We start from the raw sequence: 18,172 nt of genomic DNA, 5'->3' as shown, positions 1-18,172 counted from the left end.
TTTATATGATCCATCCAAATTTTATGGGACTATTTGTTTGTCCGTTCAAATGGTTCATCTAAGATGAATCATCTAAATGGATCTTATATTTTTTTTATCTCCATTTTCATCCAAATGAGTTTAGTAAAAAAAATTACTAAAATATCATTGTTTTGATTTAATCATATTTCTGATGTTAATTTTAACTATATTAACTTTTATTATTTAGTCTAAATATATTTACACTGAAATTATTTTAAAACTAGCATTTTGACATTCATAAATTATTATTTCATATAAATTTATAGATTTGTATTTAGATTTGTATTAAATTTTTATTACAATAATAACTTCTAATAAACAAAAAGTTTAATAAACATATACTTAAAAGGGATTTTTGCAAATATGACTCAAAACTTGAAGTCAAACACAAAACTAACTCATGTTTTTTTTGGAACTTTGACTTGTCTCTTTCACCCCCAAAATTCAGATTATTCACAAAAATGCCATCACTTTATTTTTATTTTTTGAAAATGCATATTTTACTCTATCACCCTCATCTTCCTCAAATATTCACAATATTGCCATTGTCATCAATACACTAACCACCATGAACAACCAATTTGAAGCTCTTAATGCACCTAAAAATCGATTTACACTCTTTCTTTCTCAATTCTTATGAACCAAAAACAACATCTCTTTACTTTCTCTCCATATTCATCCAAAAAAAAACCCAAGATTTTGATTCTAAAAATTTGATGGTTTATAGAGCCATTGAAGCTTACGATTTTTGGTGGATAACTTTTGTTTGAGATTCTGGATGCTTGAAGAAGACTTTTGTGTGCTAAACAAGTTATCTCACTGGTTAAACAATGAAATTGGTTTTTTTTTTCCAGATCTGTTCATCCAGACGACTTCCGGGTAAGTCGTGTGGTTGTAGACGACTTATATGGAAGTCTTCTGGTCAATGCAGAGGTTAATTTTGCAATTGACTTTTAAATGTGTTTTTCTAGACGACTTATATGGAAGTCGTCCATCTTTGTTTGTTAAAAAAAAATCGAGACGACTTCCATGTAAGTCGTCTAAGGTAAACTGGTTAGTTTTGCATTTGACCGGATTGTGTCAGAAATTTGACTTTTCCAAGACGACTTACATGTAAGTCGTCCAGTAGAAGATTAAAAAATCAATATTTTGTTATACCTAGACGACTTCCATGTAAGTCGTCTCTGGTTAGTTTTGCAATTGAAAAATAAAACAAAAAAAATTATTTTTGTCTAGACGATTTACACGGAAGTCATCCAGCAGACGATATACTCTTAATTGGTGATATTTATAAGGTTACCAACATTCATGCTTAGTAAAGTTTTTAGCTAATTGAGAAGACTTCCGTGGAAATCTTCTATATTAGTTTTTGAATAACTTGTATTTTTAAGAGTATTAAGTAACTTCAAGATATGTAAAACCCATGATCCAAAGTAAATATGTATTAGATGTCTTTACTTGTATTCAAAATATGTTTTTTTCCCTTAGTTTTACTAAATTTGACTAAGTTTTTCAACACAAACTTATAAAAAATGTGATATGCTTTGAGTATTTACTATTGTTTGTTTCCATCTCTTAAGTATTATTGTTATAGACACTAATGATAATTATTGTTATGAGTTGGAAGAAGGGTTAAAATGCTTCTTAAAATGTTGTATCAATATGAAGCTACCAACATTCTTGTTTATTAAGATGAGAAGAAGGCAATTGGAGTTTATTATTGCATATGGGAGATTCAAAGATAAGAGAAAGACTATTGAAGTCTATTATTTCATTGATTTGTACATGTGTAAACACATTGTTAGCACATGTATTACATCTTGGGAAACATTATTACTGATTTTACAAAAAAATCACAACTAAAAGAGTAGACATGCAAATCACAAAAAAGACCACAAACAAAACTATTATAGATTATTCATTTACAAAGACAAGCTTGGATTCTACTTGATATGGAAGAAGACTTTGTTAGAAGACTTCCAGGAAGTCTAGACGACTACCTGGAAGTCGTGTGGAAGATTTCCTGGAAGTTGTCTAGCGCATTATATTTTAGACGACTAACATGTAAGTCGTCCCAGAAGTCTTCCAGATCTGAAAAACCTGCATATCAAATCCAGATCTGAAAAACTTGCATATAAAAAAATGTTCAAATGGCTTAAAATAGAGAAAATGAGTAGAAGATTAGATAAATCTACCTTTATTGAACACACAAAAATACATATCTAAAATTAATAGATCTACCTTTAAATGAGTGGAAGATGAGAACCATCTAATTAAAAACCTGCAAAAAAAAAAGATAGATTAGTGAGAAAGACATGAGATAAAACTGAAAAATTCATATAAAATTTGGTGTTTTCAAGTCAAAGAGATTAGAGTGGGTTTGAAGAGTTTTAGTTTAGAAAAAAGTAAGAACTTTATACAACATGTAGTTACCAAATGAAAAATAATCAGACATAAAAACTTACCAAAACTCTCAGATCTGTTATGAAAGGGAGACTTCGTCAGAAGACTTCCTGGAAGTCGTCTAACGCATTATATTTTAGACGACTAACAGGTAAGTCGTCTCAGAAGTCTTCCAGATCTGAAAAACCTGCATATCCAAATCCAGATCTGAAAACCTGCATATCCAAAAACATTCAAATGGCTTAAAAACAGAGAAAATGAGTGGAAGATTAGATAAATCTACCTTTATATAACATACAAAAATACATATCTAAAATTGATAGATCTACCTTTAAATGAGTGGAAGATGAGAATCATGTGATGAAAAACATGCAAAAACAAGATATTAGTGAGAAAGACATGAGACAAACACAATAAATTGATATAAAGCTTAGTGTTTACAAGTTCAAAGAGATTAGAGAGAGGTTGAAGAGTTTTAGAATGATGAACATTACATTTATGTTGCAGCCATTTGAGAGGAGGAGAGAGAAGGGATTTTTGCCAAAACTAACCCACAACTTGATTTTAACCCCAAACCTATATCCAAACTTGAATCAAATGCAAAATTAACGTAAAAGCCTTGTGAAATTACAGCCCAGCCCCTTGTGACCAAACAAAAAACAGAAGATATTTTTACGAATATAGCCCTAGTAAGTCGTTTGAGTCGTCTGAGATGTTGGAAGTCGTCTGGACAACTTCAAAGTAAGTCTTCTGGTGTAGCTGATCTTAAAAATAATTTATAAATTTTTTAAAAAATATTTTGATAAGCGAAAAATTAAAATCATGTAATTATAAACAATTTTAAGTGATATAAATTAAAATATAACAAAATTGAATTATTTTCAACATAGATGAGTGTAGGTAGTGAATCATGGTATTCTTTGGTCTAGGATTTGGAAACAAATGTTATAGTATTGTATGTATTCTTAGGGTTAGATTTTGGAAAGCTTGAATGTTTTTTTGAAAAATTAATTTTTTACCTATACGTGTTTATTTTTGTGTATAGTAAACACTTTTGAAGTTTAATTTGATTTTATGAAGTGTTTAGTTAGTTAATTAAGTTTAGGGGTTATGTTTAGGGTCTAGACGACTTACATTTCAGTCGTCTGGTGAAGAATTTAGAACAGACTACTTACATGTAAGTCGTCCAAATATTCCCGCCTAAAATGTTTTAAAAATTTTAAGTCATCTGGGAAGTCTTCTATTTTAGTTTCCCGCTAAAAATATTTTAATTTCCCGCTAAAAATATTAAAGTCTTCTGGACGACTTACAAGTAAGTCGTCTAGTAAGTCGTCTGAATCAAAAATATTTAACCTAATTGGATTTTTTATCTCCTTATATAAAGAAAAATTTACACATTCTCTCTCCTCCTCTTCAATGGCTGCAACAAAAATGTAATGTTCATCATTCTAAAACTCTTCAACCTCTCTCTAATCTCTTTGACATGAAAACACCAAACTTTATATGAATTTTTCAGTTTTGTCTCATGTATTTCCTACTAATCTATCTCTTTTGCAGGTTTTTAATCAGATGGTACTCATCTTCCACTAATTTAAAAGTAGATCTATTAATTTTAGATATGTATTTTTGTGTGTTCTATAAAGGTGGATTTATATAATCTTCCACTCATTTTCTCTGTTTTAAAGTCATTTGAACGTTTTTGGATATGCAGGTTTTAAAGATCTGGATTTGATATGCAGGTTTTTCAGATCTGGAAGATTTCTGAGACGACTTATATGTTAGTCGTCTAAAATATAATGCACTAGACGACTTCCTGGAAGTCTAGAGTCGTCTGGACTTCCAGGAAGTCTTCTGACGAAGTCTCCCTTTCATAATAGATCTGAGTGTTTTGGTAAGTTTTTATGTCTGATTTTTCTTCATTTGGTAACTTCTTGTTATATAAAGTTCTTACTTTTTTTCCCAAACTAAAACTCTCCAAACTCACTCTAATCTTTTTGACTTTAAAACACCAAACTTTATATGATTTTTTCAGTTTTGTCTCATGTCTTTCTTACTAATCTATCTTTTTTGCAGGTTTTTAATCAAATGGTACTCATCTTCTACTCATTTAAAGGTAGATATATTAATTTTAGATATGTATTTTTGTGTGTTCTATAAAGGTAGATTTATCTAATATTCCACTCATTTTTTCTGTTTTTAAGTCATTTGAATGTTTTTGGATATGCAGGTTTTTCAGATCTGGATTTGATATGCAGGGTTTTCAGATCTGGAAGACTTTTGGGACGACTTACCTGTTAGTTGTCTAAAATATAATGCACTAGACGACTTCTAGGAAGTCTTCCAGACTACTTCCATTTCAGTAGTCTGGACTTCCTGAAAGTCGTCTGGACTTCCTGGAAGTCGTCTGGACTTCCTGGAAGTCGTCTGGACTTCCTGGAAGTCGTCTGGACTTCCTGGAAGTCGTCTGGACTTCCTAGAAGTCGTCTGGATTTTCTGGAAGTCTTTTGACAAAGTCTTCTTCCATATCAAGTGGAGTCCAAGCTTGTCTTTGTAGAAGAATGATCTATAATAGTTTTGTTTGTGGTCTGTTTTGTGAATTGCATGTCTACTCTTTTAGTTGTGATTTTTTTTGTAAAATCAGTAATAATGTTTCCCAAGATGTAATACATGTGCTAATAATGTGTTTACACATTTACAAATCAATGAAATAATAGTTTTCAGTAGCTTTTTTCTTATCTTTGGATCTCTCATATGCAATAATAAACTCCAATGGCCTTTTTCTCATCTTAATGAACAAGAATGTTGGTAGCTTCATATTGATACAACATTTTAAGAAGCATTGTAACCATTCTTCCAACACGTAACAATAATCATCATTAGTGTCTATAACAATAACACTTAAAAGATGGAAACAAACAATAGTAACTAGTCAAGGCATATCATATTTTTTATTTGAAAAACTTAGTCAAATTTAGTAAAACTAAGGGAGAGAACATATTTTGTAAATACGAATTTTACATATCTTGAAGTTACTTATCACACTTAAAAATACAAGTTATTCAAAAATTAGCGTAGAAGACTTTAAAACTAGCGGAGAAGACTTCCATGGAAGTCTTCTCGGATCAGTTAGAAACTTTAATTAACGTGAATATTGGTAACCTCATAAATATCACCAATTAAGTTATAAATTTTATTCAGTAGCCCAAATATTCATTAAGAAACATGAATTAATAAGAAAATGTTAAAAAGTCTTTATAGTTTTAGAGAAAATGCAAGTTTATTAAACATTGACGCATACGACATCCACGGAAGTCATCTAGTAGACTTCCAGAGAAGTCGTCCATTTAGGTCAACGCGGACGACTTCAATCTAAGTATTCCAGACGACTAAAATATAAGTCGTCTCGTCAACGCAGAGGTAAAAATGTCATTTTCGAAAAAAAAAATAAAAAAAAATTGATGGCATTTTTTTTTTTTTTTTTTTTTTTGTCAGCAAACAAACAGACTCATATAGACTCTGTGAACCAAACTGGTAGCTCCGCATCCATATGGACTACAAACGAGGGTTGCTTTCTTGCACTGCGTGCTAGACTATCCGCCCTTGTGTTTAGCGTCCTTCTTATATGGATGAGCTCTGAGCTGTGGAAACTTCTTTGCAGGATCTTGATATCTTCCAAATAACTTGCAAATGCGGGCCATTCTTCGGGTTCAGAAACCATCTTCACCAACTGAGAACAATCTGTCGCAAAAGTAACATTATATTGTCTTAAGTTCCTCATACATTCCATTGCCCATATGAGCGCCTCTATCTCCGAGTGCAGTGGGGATTGACCCGCTCTAGTATTCCTTGCTCCCATCAGACTGTCAAAACCTTCTAGAGTACTACACCATCCTTGTCCCGAAAGCCGATCATTTTCCTTCCATGAACCATCCGTGAAACACCATCTACCAGAAATAGTGGGCAATGTCGCATCCACTACCATTTGGGTCTGATCAGACCCCTGTTCATTTTTAATTTGCGCCTCAGTCCAGAGGGCCGATTCTGTTTCCGCCAACTTGAGGGTATCGCGGGGATCAATATCCAAATTGCTAAAAACCTTATTGTTTCTTCCTTTCCATATATACCATAGAATCCATGCAAAATGATTATCTTCCATTGGTGGAGACACCCTCCAAAATAAATGATCCATATTTGCAAAAAGTGATTGCATGGGAAAAAAATCTGGATTTGAAGGAATCCGTGACAAAGCCCAAACCTGGATTGCCGGAGGACATTCAAAAAATACATGATTGATGGACTCCTCAGGTGCTCCACAGCGTGCACAGATCGTATCCCCTTGAATACCTCGAGACCTTAGATTTTTCTTTACCGCTATGCAACCGGTAACCAATTGCCAAAGAAAATGTTTTAACTTTGGTGGACAGCGCACTTTCCAACATTGTGCTTTCAATAAAGAAACTGATGGGCCATACTCTGGTGGTGGCCTAACCATGTCTGGATACACTCGTTCCACCTCATATCCTGATTTAACTGTATATCTCCCATTCATTGTAAAATGCCAGCCATCCCGATCCGCTATCCGAAACCGACTTAACGGTATACTCTCAATTATCTGCGCATCATTCGGGTCCACTAAAGTCCTGATAACCTGTGAATTCCATGTTCTTGATGTTTCATCAATAAGAGAATCCACCGTGAGATCCGGGAAAAGGTTGTGTTGATTTTTGTTTGCTGGTCTCGGGCGGGTGGATGGGAGCCAAGGATCATTCCATACTGAAATAGATGATCCTGATCCCACCCTTTTGATTAGTCCTTTGCTAACCAGAGATCTAGCAGAGACAATACTACGCCAGCCATAAGATGACGAGTAAGATCTAATTGGTTCCAGGGGTGAAGCATTCCTGAAATACCTTCCTTTGAACACTCTTGCAAATAAAGTGTATGGTTTCTCAATTAACCTCCAAAACTGTTTCCCGAGCATGGCCGTATTAAAGTCTGTGAGATCTTTAAAACCCAAACCTCCATCAGCCTTAGGCACACAGACTTTATCCCAAGATTTCCAATGCATCCCTCTAGTATTACCTCCTGGACTCCACCAAAACCGTGCCACTGCACTGGTCAGTTTTTTCATCACTGTTTTTGGAATACGATAACATCCCATTACATGATTTGGTAGAGCTGTTACCACGGATTTTATAATCACCTCTTTACCCCCTTTAGTGAAAAACTTGAAAGTCCATCCATTGACCCTATTATTTAATCTCTCTTGAACAAAACCAAAAACTTGTACCTTTGAGCCTTCCAAACTCTCAGGTATTCCCAGGTATGATCCCATTCCACCTAGATTTTGTATACCCAAAATGTCCCGTAAATCCTGCCTTAATTCTTCCTCAATCTTATGTCCAAACTGAATCGAAGATTTTTCAAAGTTTATCTGCTGACCTGATACCACTTCATATTCCTTAAGGATCCGAAGAATAGTCTGGCATTCTTCCCTTTTTGCTTTACAGAAGAAAAGACTATCATCTGCAAAGAGTAAATGGGATATCGAAGGGCAAGCCCTAGCGACTTTTATACCCGTCAAATAGAGCATAACTAATTTGTGGGGTGAATAGAGCATAACTAATTTTCAAAAAAAAAAGATGTTAGTTTTGTGTTTGACTTTGAGTTGTAGGTCAATTTTGCAAAAAGCCCGAGAGAGAATGTGTAAATTTTTTTTTATATAGGGAGACAAAAAATCCAATTAGGTTAAAATATTTTTGATTCAGACGACTTCCTACACGACTTACTTGTAAGTCGCCCAGAAGACTTTAATATTTTTAGCGGGAAATTAAAATATTTTTAGTGGGAAACTAAAATAGAAGACTAACAAGTAAGTCGTCTAGTTTAAATTATTTAAGCAGGAAAATAATTTTTAAAAAAAATTTAGGCGAGAATATTTGGACGACTTACATGTAAGTCGTCCAGCTAAAATTATTCACCAGACGACTTTCATAGAAGTCATTTAGACCCTAAACATAACCCCTAAACTTAATTAACTAACTAAACACTTTATAAAATCAAATTAAACTTCAAAAGTGTTTACTATACACAAAAATAAACACTTACAGGTAAAATTTTAATTTTTCAAAAGAACATTCAAGCTTTCCAAAATCTAACCCTAAGAATACATACAATATTACAACATATGTTGCCAAACCCTAGACCAAAGAATACCATGATTCACTACATACACTCATCTATGTTGAAAACAATTCAGTTTTGTTATATTTTAATTTTTTATCACTTAAAACTGTTTATAGTTACATGATTTTAATTTTTCGCTTATCAAAATATTTTTTTTTTAAATTTATAAATTATTTTAAGATCAGCTATACCAGAAGACTTACTTGGAAGTCGTTTAGAAGACTTCTAGCATCTCAGTCGACTCAGACGACTTACTGGGGCTATTTGTAAAAATAGCTTCTGTTTTTTTGTTTGGTCACAAGGGGATGGCTGTAATTTCACAAGGATTTTAGGTTAGTTTTGCAATTGATTCAAATTTGGGTATAGGTTTGTATTTAAAATCAAGTTGTGAGTCATATATGGCAAATTCCCCTACTTAAAAAACTTTAAAATTTCAAACTAAAAAGAGTATTAATAATAAACTGATTATAATATTCAAATAAGAATATCTAGTTTTGCGTTTTTTGTGGATAACACGTTTTTTTTTTGTTTTTGACGGATATTGCGATTTTCTGGTTTTGGTAGGGAAAACGCGATTTTCGGTTACGGGGGAAAAACAAGATTTCTGGTTTCGGCTGAAAAACAAGATTTTCCGGTTTTGGCTGGAAAATGAGATTTTTTTTGGTTTTTGCTCGAAAATGCGTTTTTGTGGGTTTGGCAAGAAAATATGTGTTTTGGCGGAAAAATGCGTTTTTATGGTTTTGTAGGGAAAAAATGTTTTTTTTTTTGTTTTTGGCGGAAAATGCGTTTTTGCGTTTATGGATAAAAATGCGTTTTTGCGATTTTGACGAGAAAATGTGTTTTTGGTGAAAAATGCATTTTGGTGGGAAAATAAGTTTTTGGCGGGAAAATATGTTTTTAGCGAAAAAATGTGTTTTTACGTTTTGGCGGTAAAATGCGTTTTTGTGGGTTTGACGGACAAACGTGTTTTTGGCCAGAAATGCGTTTTGCGGTTTTGATTTTGGCGGGAAATTGTGTTTTGTAGTCTTGACTGGAAAGTGCATTTTTTCGATTTTGGTGGAAACACATTTTTATGGTTTTGTCATTTTTCTTGAGTGACAAAATGATATTAGATTTAGGTGTAATTTGTGAATTATATGAGGGGTATAATTGACATTATACATTTCTGACATAACCATCTCCATCCAGATGGTTCCATTTGGATCGGTCACTTGATTTTTAAATCTAAATTTTGAAAACTCATTCCGATAATCCATCTAGATGACTTGTACTTTTAATGTTTAAATAAACAAAAATTTCATCTCCATCCAGATCCAGATGATTCCAGATATGAAACAAATAGCCCTTACAATATTTTGTATGCATGGGCCCAAATATCGGTGGAAAATGAAGGGCCTGAGCATCATGCCTTTTTCTATAGTGGTGAGCACGGTTTTGTGTGTACGCCATTGCTGGCAATTATTAGGATGGAGATTTCATTTTGTGAGAATGAATAAATAGGCTTTGAGGTTATTACATCGAACGCTTAATAACACCTTAGTCGTTTTTATTAATTAGGGGCTTATGTTTTCTGTAGGTTTCAGGCATGGGTTGGTTTACGACGGTTGGGCTTTGAGTTGACTAATCTAATGGACTGGAGATAGATGGCATACAGAATTTTCAAGTTGTGAAAGTTTAGTTAATTTTGTAAGACCCACTGAGAGTAAAAAATGCTGAGGTAGACACTCGAGAGATATGTCCTATTAAATATATATACTCTCTCTTCCATTTCAGTACAATTTTCGTTTAATAAAAAATGTCGTTTTGCAGAAAACAATACATCTCTTTATATATAAAGTAGTGTTTGCTTCTCTCACATGATGCCACCTAAGATTCCAGCTAGGAAAGTCTGTTCTTATAAGCTTGACACGTGTCTCATCTTCTTATAAGCGGATCGTTTCATTAAGTCAGGTATATTGGACTTCTCTTGGTTATCTGCTAGACTTATACGATTGTATTATGTGTGGGCTCAGTTTAATGTGTTATGGGCTTAGTAAGAAACAAAAGCGTGGCCAGTTTTCGCCGTCACCTTCTTCCAGAGTTTAGGGTTCATCGACTCCTCCGAAATCTGATTACGGTAATGGAGGTACTGAGAGGTCGTGTGAGAGGAGATTTCGTGAGTAATCTATGTGTCGATGTCTGATCGTGTTGTTTCGGTATCGATTCTTCACCACAGAACCGTCACAAGTTGCTTTGATTCAACGTCATTAATTATTTCCTACCCACTACAGCCAGGATCTCTCATTCAATGAATCCCAATCTTCTTTGATACGGTGATTCTCCACCTATATAAAGGTAAGGCTTCATCCTTTGAGTATCATCCTCCCAATTTCTAATATCAAAAGAATTTTTTTTTCCGGGTATAATGGCTACCTAATCTATCCTACTCTCTAATTTGAAGGATGTATGTTGTTCTTCAATGGTATCGGTGCAGGTCAGTTTTTGGGAAGCAAGAAACGTGGTGAGGAGTACATTCTCCGCCTAGACGCTAATGTTGTCCATTCTTTAAACTCATGAGTCATGCTCGTCGTAGTTGTAAAACATAATCCTGCACATGATCTCAAAATTTCCAGCTTTTTCAATCCAAACATTTACTTCACTCTTTGCGAGATAGTTTCAATACTTTTTGTTGATGCGGTTTTATTCTTTACATGTGTTTCAGGCGATTATACGACGGCAAGCTGGGAAGCTGTGTGTTCTTTTGTAGATGCTGTCAATGGTAGGGATTCAGAGAGACTGTCATGAAATATAGTTCTATTGAAAACATGAGAAATATCAAATTAAGGAGTTCAGACAACCGTGTAGACACAATGGAAGGTCAATTTCTTTATTTTTTCTGTGATTATGAATTGATGGTTATTGCTTGAATGTAATTAGAGTTTAATATATGTCACATTCAGTCTTTGATTTGTATTTTGGTTCTTATTGGTTCTGTTTCTTCCTTGGCCAGAACAAAGTGATGTAGGTTGCTCTTGGTCGTTCCTCTTCTGATGAAATCGATCATGCCAACTTCAAATCTTCCAAGGTTGTGTTACTCTGTTTCTTACAAATTTTTTTTGGTCTAAAGCTTCTTACAATATTTATTTTATATTACTTGGTATTTTACATATTTTTTTGGAATATTATTTCATCTGCGTCATGGTGATGGACTGCTTATTATTGATATGCCAAAGGAAGATGTTGAAAGGTATCATCTGTCTCTCAAAGCCTTCTGTTTTTTTCCATTCTTGCTTTACTAAAAACAACTGTGTGCTTATTCTACTAATACTGTATCTATCTATCTCCTGGCTAAAAGACATGTCCCAGATACATTTTTTGAACATTTGATTTGAAGTAATTTCAGGTGTGAAATTTGTAATACTCTAATTATTGTTGGAGATTCAGAGAGTAAAAAGATTGAAACATGATTCGATGCTTTTGTATAAAGGGTTTGACTATTTTTCATATTTTGTCTCAGCTTTCAAGTGTTATAGACAATGCTCATCAAGTCTACTGAGAATTCATTCATATGATCTAAAATAAGAATTGTCATTTCTTTCCATGTTTGATGATACATGGCATCTCTGTTTGATCAGATGGAACAACAAATAAGATAATAAGAAGAAGAGAGTAAAGGGATGATGAGGAAACACAAGTCTTTTGCAGAGCTATAATGAGATTTGTCAGATGGAGAGACCAAAAAGAATAAAAATCATGTACATGGCTAACTATCAGACTTGAGAAATCTGTGTTATTTACTTCTTCTATACAAAAATCCATCATTTCCTGTGGCATGTTACAATATAAACCCAGTATGAGTTTCACCACGAGTGTTGTGAAGTGCTTGAAGAGGAGAACAAAAGATTAGCGTGAAGTAGGAATCTATCATGCATCTGACCCAACTCTCCTCCTTAATTTACCCTAGGTCTCTGTACTTCTCCAACCTACATAACCCACCCACGATCTCACCTCTGGTAATCACACCTTTCATTCTATTCGTTTCCATTATATCGTGTTAGCCATTAATAAATTTCAAATTTTGAACACTGCAAATCATAAATACTTACCATAAAAAAATCAGAAAGCCATTGGTCGTACCTTTTTTTGTCATCTATGAATTGCATTTAACGAAAGTTGAGGTACAACAAGGATGATGCTAGACATGTATGCACTTTACGAAAATCAGATTAACCAACATCATAAGCTGATTTGTCCAACTATGACAAGGGTCCAAATCTTAAGAAACTATAAAGGATCCTGATCACTCCAACTATGAAGGCAAGCAAAATATATTTTATCACATATAATCTATGTTCACTTAGAATTTTCTAAAAGATAAAAATCATTATCATACATATCTTTTGCAAGAAACCAAAGACACAAACCAACAAATCATACAACAAAATAATAACCTAGACTACAAGTAAAGTATATCCCGCCCGTAGGGCGGACCGGCCATAGTTTATTATAATAATTTAATGTGTTTTCTTAATATGTGTGAAAGTGTTAGAAAGTTTATCTTTGCGAACGGAGGGAGTAATATAGTTAAACAACGAAAACCGTAGCACATATTAAGATAATAAAGATTATCTTAAGTGGTTTCACATGGTCCCACGTGGTTTCCTAAGTTGTAAAGATTCTGATTGAGTTTATCATCTCCCTTCGATCTCGAGACTTTAACTCAAGAAGCAAAAGGTGTTAGGATTTAAACCTTTTCCTAGTGCTTTAAACTTAGATTGAAATCAATATCAAAAGCTCTTCCCTTTATACACTCAAAGAAAACTGTTTCTCAAGAACAACTATAGAGATTACAACCAATGATTAACACAAAAACCCTAACACTCGTAATTGCTTAATCTCTTGTTATCTCTCTCTTATGCTCTTGCTCTGTCTCTCGGATGATTTCTTTTTGGGATACCCTTAAAGCCACGATCACCTCTTCTATATATAACACCATCAACTTCTTAAGTTTCCTTATCCTTGTCGTCTTTGGTCGACATAGCAAAACTAACGTTTCCTTTTTGATTATGCAGGGATTCATTATTGGGCTGGACTTAGAGAGATGGGTCAAGACAGAATTGGGCCTTTAACTCTACAATCTCCACCTAAGGCCCAGATTGCTGTCTCTTCCAGTCACCATCGCTTCGACGACATCGACGCTTTGTTCCTGCTCCTTCCTCTGCGATCAGAAAACTGATCTGAAAAGCTACCTGTGATAAGTTGTTGAATCACTTGTAGTCATGTTCCTTGTTTCATCTTTCCTGTGTGACTTCAAGCACCAAACCAGAAACGAATCTCTCTCAGCTCTTTTTTTTTTCGAGAATCTCTCGACGGTGATGACGTCTCGCCGACGAATCCTTCCGTCTCCGGCGAGTCCCGTTTCTTCACCCTCTCTCACCTTGATTCTTCACAACGACAACCTTTGCATCTCCAATGAAGATGACCTCTGACCAGAACCTGTCTCATCCGGTGAACTGTGAATTGTCGTTTCTCCGACCTTCAAACCTTTTGAGCGACTTTTCTTGTGTTTCAGCTACTCCACCTTGAGCTGAAACTTCTGCCTCGCATCTATGCTCACAGGTAACTATCTAAACTCCACCTTGAGTTTTCCATTATCAATATAAACCTGAAACTGACTTGTTTCTCCTCCTCTGTCTCTGCGAGTTTGAGACAGCGTTGATAATGGAGTTACCTGGAGCGTCTTCCTTCTTAGGCGGAATCGCAGCGAACCTGAAGCTCCTGCCCAGGTACTGCTTTACTTTGTGAATCCTCATGATTATTGGTATGGATCTTAGATAGTGTTGCATTCTCCTTGACTCTATCTCCGAAGATACCCTCTCCCAATATATGTGACACTTTTCTCACAACGCCATTCCCGAGTCTTGTATTCACGTATTCCCTTTTTATCTGATCTCCCCCTTGAATCTTCCACGTACAAACCCTCTGCATCAGACCTTGATTTATTCAGCAATCCCTTTTCCTTTAACTCCACTTCTTTGGAGTATGCTGAATTAGTCACGTCGTTCATGGTAAGAGTTTCTTTTGCAGTCCCGTACTTGAGCGTGTCAACTAGTGAATCAAATTGCTGGGGCAAGCTAGATAGAACTTGAATTGCCTGGTCTTCATCGCTGATGTTGATGTTAAGACTTGCAAGATCTGAAACTAGCTTAAGAAAAATATCTAGGTTTTCCTCGATGCTCTTGTGATCATCCATCTTGAAGCTCGCAAACCTCTGCTTCATGTAGATCCTATTAGGAAGTGTCTTTGTTTGGTAATCTCTTTCCAAAGCCTTCCAAACTCCTAACGCAGTTGTTTCCTTCATCACCTTACGCAGAACCAAATTTCCTAGGCTCATGCATATTAGATTCTTTGCCTTCTTATCCTTCAACGAATCTACTTTGACCTTAGGTAGTTCTTCGTCTTTCTCCTTGCCTGTTTCAGAAGGCGTGACCGTAACTTCCTGAATCGTAGAATCTAACCCTAGAAGCTCCAACTGCATTAGCATCTTGTACTTCCATAATCCGAAATCACCTTTTCCATCAAACCTCTCGACCTTGAACTTTCCGAACTCTCCGGATATCGATTCCATATCTCCTCCTAGCACTTGCAATCAAACCTGGATTGCTCTGATACCACTTGTTAGGATTTAAACCTTTTCCTAGTGCTTTAAACTTAGATTGAAATCAATATCAAAAGCTCTTCCCTTTATACACTCAAAGAAAACTGTTTCTCAAGAACAACTATAGAGATTACAACCAATGATTAACACAAAAACCCTAACACTCGTAATTGCTTAATCTCTTGTTATCTCTCTCTTATGCTCTTGCTCTGTCTCTCGGATGATTTCTTTTTGGGATACCCTTAAAGCCACGATCACCTCTTCTATATATAACACCATCAACTTCTTAAGTTTCCTTATCCTTGTCGTCTTTGGTCGACATAGCAAAACTAACGTTTCCTTTTTGATTATGCAGGGATTCATTATTGGGCTGGACTTAGAGAGATGGGTCAAGACAGAATTGGGCCTTTAACTCTACAAAAGGAAAAAGAAAAGAAGAAGAGGAAGACATGTATACGGTGAGTTTCATGTACGTGTGGGGTTTAGTGATGGTCTCATTGTGTTACACTTTTTATGTTGGCAAATTGGTTGGAAGAGGAATCATGCGGCAGATTTTGATCTTCCCAGTCTTGCTCATTTTCCTCATAGTTCCTCTATTAGTGTCTTCCATACATTTAATATGCATCACATCGTTCTTCATCGCCTGGCTCGCAAATTTCAAAATCATTCTCTTTACTTTAGGACGGGGTCCTCTCTATTCACTCTCTCTCCCTGTCTTCTTAGCCGTTGCGAGCTTGCCCATCAAGATTCAGCTGATCCCTAAACCACATGAATCGAGAGAGGGTACTCTCTTGAATTATGCCAAAAAGTTTGCTACTTTGGTTCTCATCATAAAAGTCATCGAGTACAGCAGCAAACTGCCCGACAAAGCCGTGTTTACACTCTATCTGATGATCCAAAACTACTTCAGTCTCAAGGTCATCCTATCAACTGTATCTGTTGTGGTTAGAGCCACGTCTAATCTTGAGCTTGAACCACAATTCGACGAGCCACACTTGGCGACATCACTTCAAAATTTTTGGGGGAGACGATGGAACCTGATGGTTACTGGAATCTTACGGCCAACTGTGTACGAACCGACGATGGAGCTGTTGTCAGGCTTGGGTCGGAACCGGTCCAGGTATCTTGCTGTCTTCATCACATTCGCTGTCTCAGGGTTAATGCACGTGCTCATCTTCTTCTACATTGGACGGTTAAGGCCAGATTGGAAGATAATGTGGTTCTTTCTTATAAACGGATTTTGCACATCGGTGGAGATCGCTATCAAGAAAAACGTTAAGGGAAGATTCCCTACAACAATAAGTCGGGTTTTGACAATGGGGTTTGTGGTGGTGACAAGTTGGTGGCTCTTCTTCCCGGAGTTTAAGCGATGCAATTTGCCTCAGAGGGTTTTTCAAGAGTACGTATCCATAGGCGCATTTGCAGCTCGGGTCAAGAATACAATCACCGCATCTCTTCTTTCTGCTTACCACACTATGTGAACAAATCTTGAGTTTTTTTTTTTATTTGGTTCTTCCAAGTACAATAATTGATTGCACCAAACATATCAATACTATTAAAATGGAAGGAATCTAAAAAAATCTATCTATAAAAGTTGTTTGGACCCTTTCATTTAATTCATTATTTTTTTATCTTACCTTAGATTTATATTAACAATATGTTACCATATATTTCTCTAACAATAATTTAGTCAATTCTTTTATTTATTTAAATCTCACTCCTAAATCCTAATCATTACTATTACTATATTTATTATTTTGATTTTTAATCGTAAAAGCATTGAAACTAATGTTTTATATTATCACTTTTATCATATAATATATGATTTAAAGCAAGATAAATTATAAGACGTATATTTGTACATTCTAACTTCCTCTTTCGTTTATAATAAAGTAATCATATCATATATAAACTTTTCCACTAAAATCTCATATCATATACTAAACTTTCAACCGTCTATAGTTTGATAATATTTTCATATTTAAAAATGAGTTTTCTGAATATTCATGTTACCTTCACAAAAATGAAGAAATTCATTGGTTCTATTAAAGCTAACCCGACTTCACGATATCATAATTGATTATTCAAGATTTTGAAAATTATTTGTTTAGATATTATACTTTTATATACTCTTCACTTAAAACGAATCAATACTATTAAAAGGGAAAGAGTTTTAAAAAATCTAACATAAAAAAGTTGTTGGAGTTATGTATAACTATTTATTATTTTTCTGATAATACATTAATCATTCTAAACAAACAATATTTTAAATATTTTTAACAGATCTTAATATTATTTCTTATGATACCTTTACTCAGAAAAATATTTCATCAGCCATATTTTTGTACAATAACGTTAAAAATCTATATCAAAAGGTTGTTGGACCTGATATGGACGTAATGGGTCCACATCTGTTCGGGTATTTAAGATCCTAAAGAATTCGAAATATATAAAAAATCTGAAAAATATCCGAAACACGAAAAGTATTTGAAACTCCAAACAAATACCAAAAAAATTCAAATACCTAAAAATTTAAAATCTTATTCAAAATCTGACACGATGAACTGAAAAATACCCAACATTTTATCCAAATACCCAATTTTTTTTTTAATTTGAAAATTTTACCTGAAATCAAAACTCTAATCGTAAACCAAAAACTTAAAAACAATATCCATAATACCGGAAATATATTCGAAATATCCAAATATACCTAATAAACACATATTAATGATCGGGTCTAGGGTAGGATCCGGACTCAAACAAAGACCTGCGGGTAAAAAAAAACACAATAGGTTATCTCCTCTGGACCTGAACTAAACCTATAATTTCGGGTTGGTTCGGTTTGTTTTTTGATCCGGATATAATTCTCATGTCAAAAAGAAACTTACGTAAAAGTGTACATATAAAATCTCAAATAAACTAATT

At 34.5% G+C, this 18,172-nt stretch overlaps 1 protein-coding gene across 3 annotated transcripts; it reads left to right on the top strand.

Moving 5' to 3' along the window:
• The first annotated feature begins 13,098 nt into the window (after positions 1-13,098).
• On the top strand, positions 13,099-17,000 carry LOC103832995 (acyl-CoA--sterol O-acyltransferase 1). 3 transcript variants are annotated; one of them, XM_033277070.1, is made up of 3 exons: positions 14,126-14,208; positions 14,293-14,375; positions 15,603-17,000. In XM_033277070.1, the coding sequence occupies exon 3, from the start codon at positions 15,697-15,699 to the stop codon at positions 16,726-16,728; it is 1,032 nt and encodes a 343-aa protein (XP_033132961.1). In that variant the 5' UTR covers positions 14,126-14,208; positions 14,293-14,375; positions 15,603-15,696; the 3' UTR covers positions 16,729-17,000. The 3 variants fall into 3 exon arrangements, with proteins under 3 accessions (XP_009107348.1, XP_033132961.1, XP_033132960.1); XM_009109100.3 differs by lacking the exons at positions 14,126-14,208; positions 14,293-14,375 and adding an exon at positions 13,099-13,323 and having other exon boundaries at positions 15,671-16,999; XM_033277069.1 differs by having other exon boundaries at positions 14,138-14,375; positions 15,603-16,997.
• Positions 17,001-18,172: the final 1,172 nt, after the last annotated feature.

This window comes from Brassica rapa, chromosome A08 (genome assembly GCF_000309985.2).
Source record: "Brassica rapa cultivar Chiifu-401-42 chromosome A08, CAAS_Brap_v3.01, whole genome shotgun sequence".
Classification (NCBI taxonomy): domain Eukaryota; kingdom Viridiplantae; phylum Streptophyta; class Magnoliopsida; order Brassicales; family Brassicaceae; genus Brassica; species Brassica rapa.
This window is presented reverse-complemented; position numbering and strand designations above follow the sequence as displayed.

Coding starts and splice junctions, on each gene's coding strand:
- LOC103832995 (XM_033277070.1), top strand. CDS start 15,697: ATGTATACGGTGAGTTTCATGTACGTGTGGGGTTTAGTGATGGTCTCA.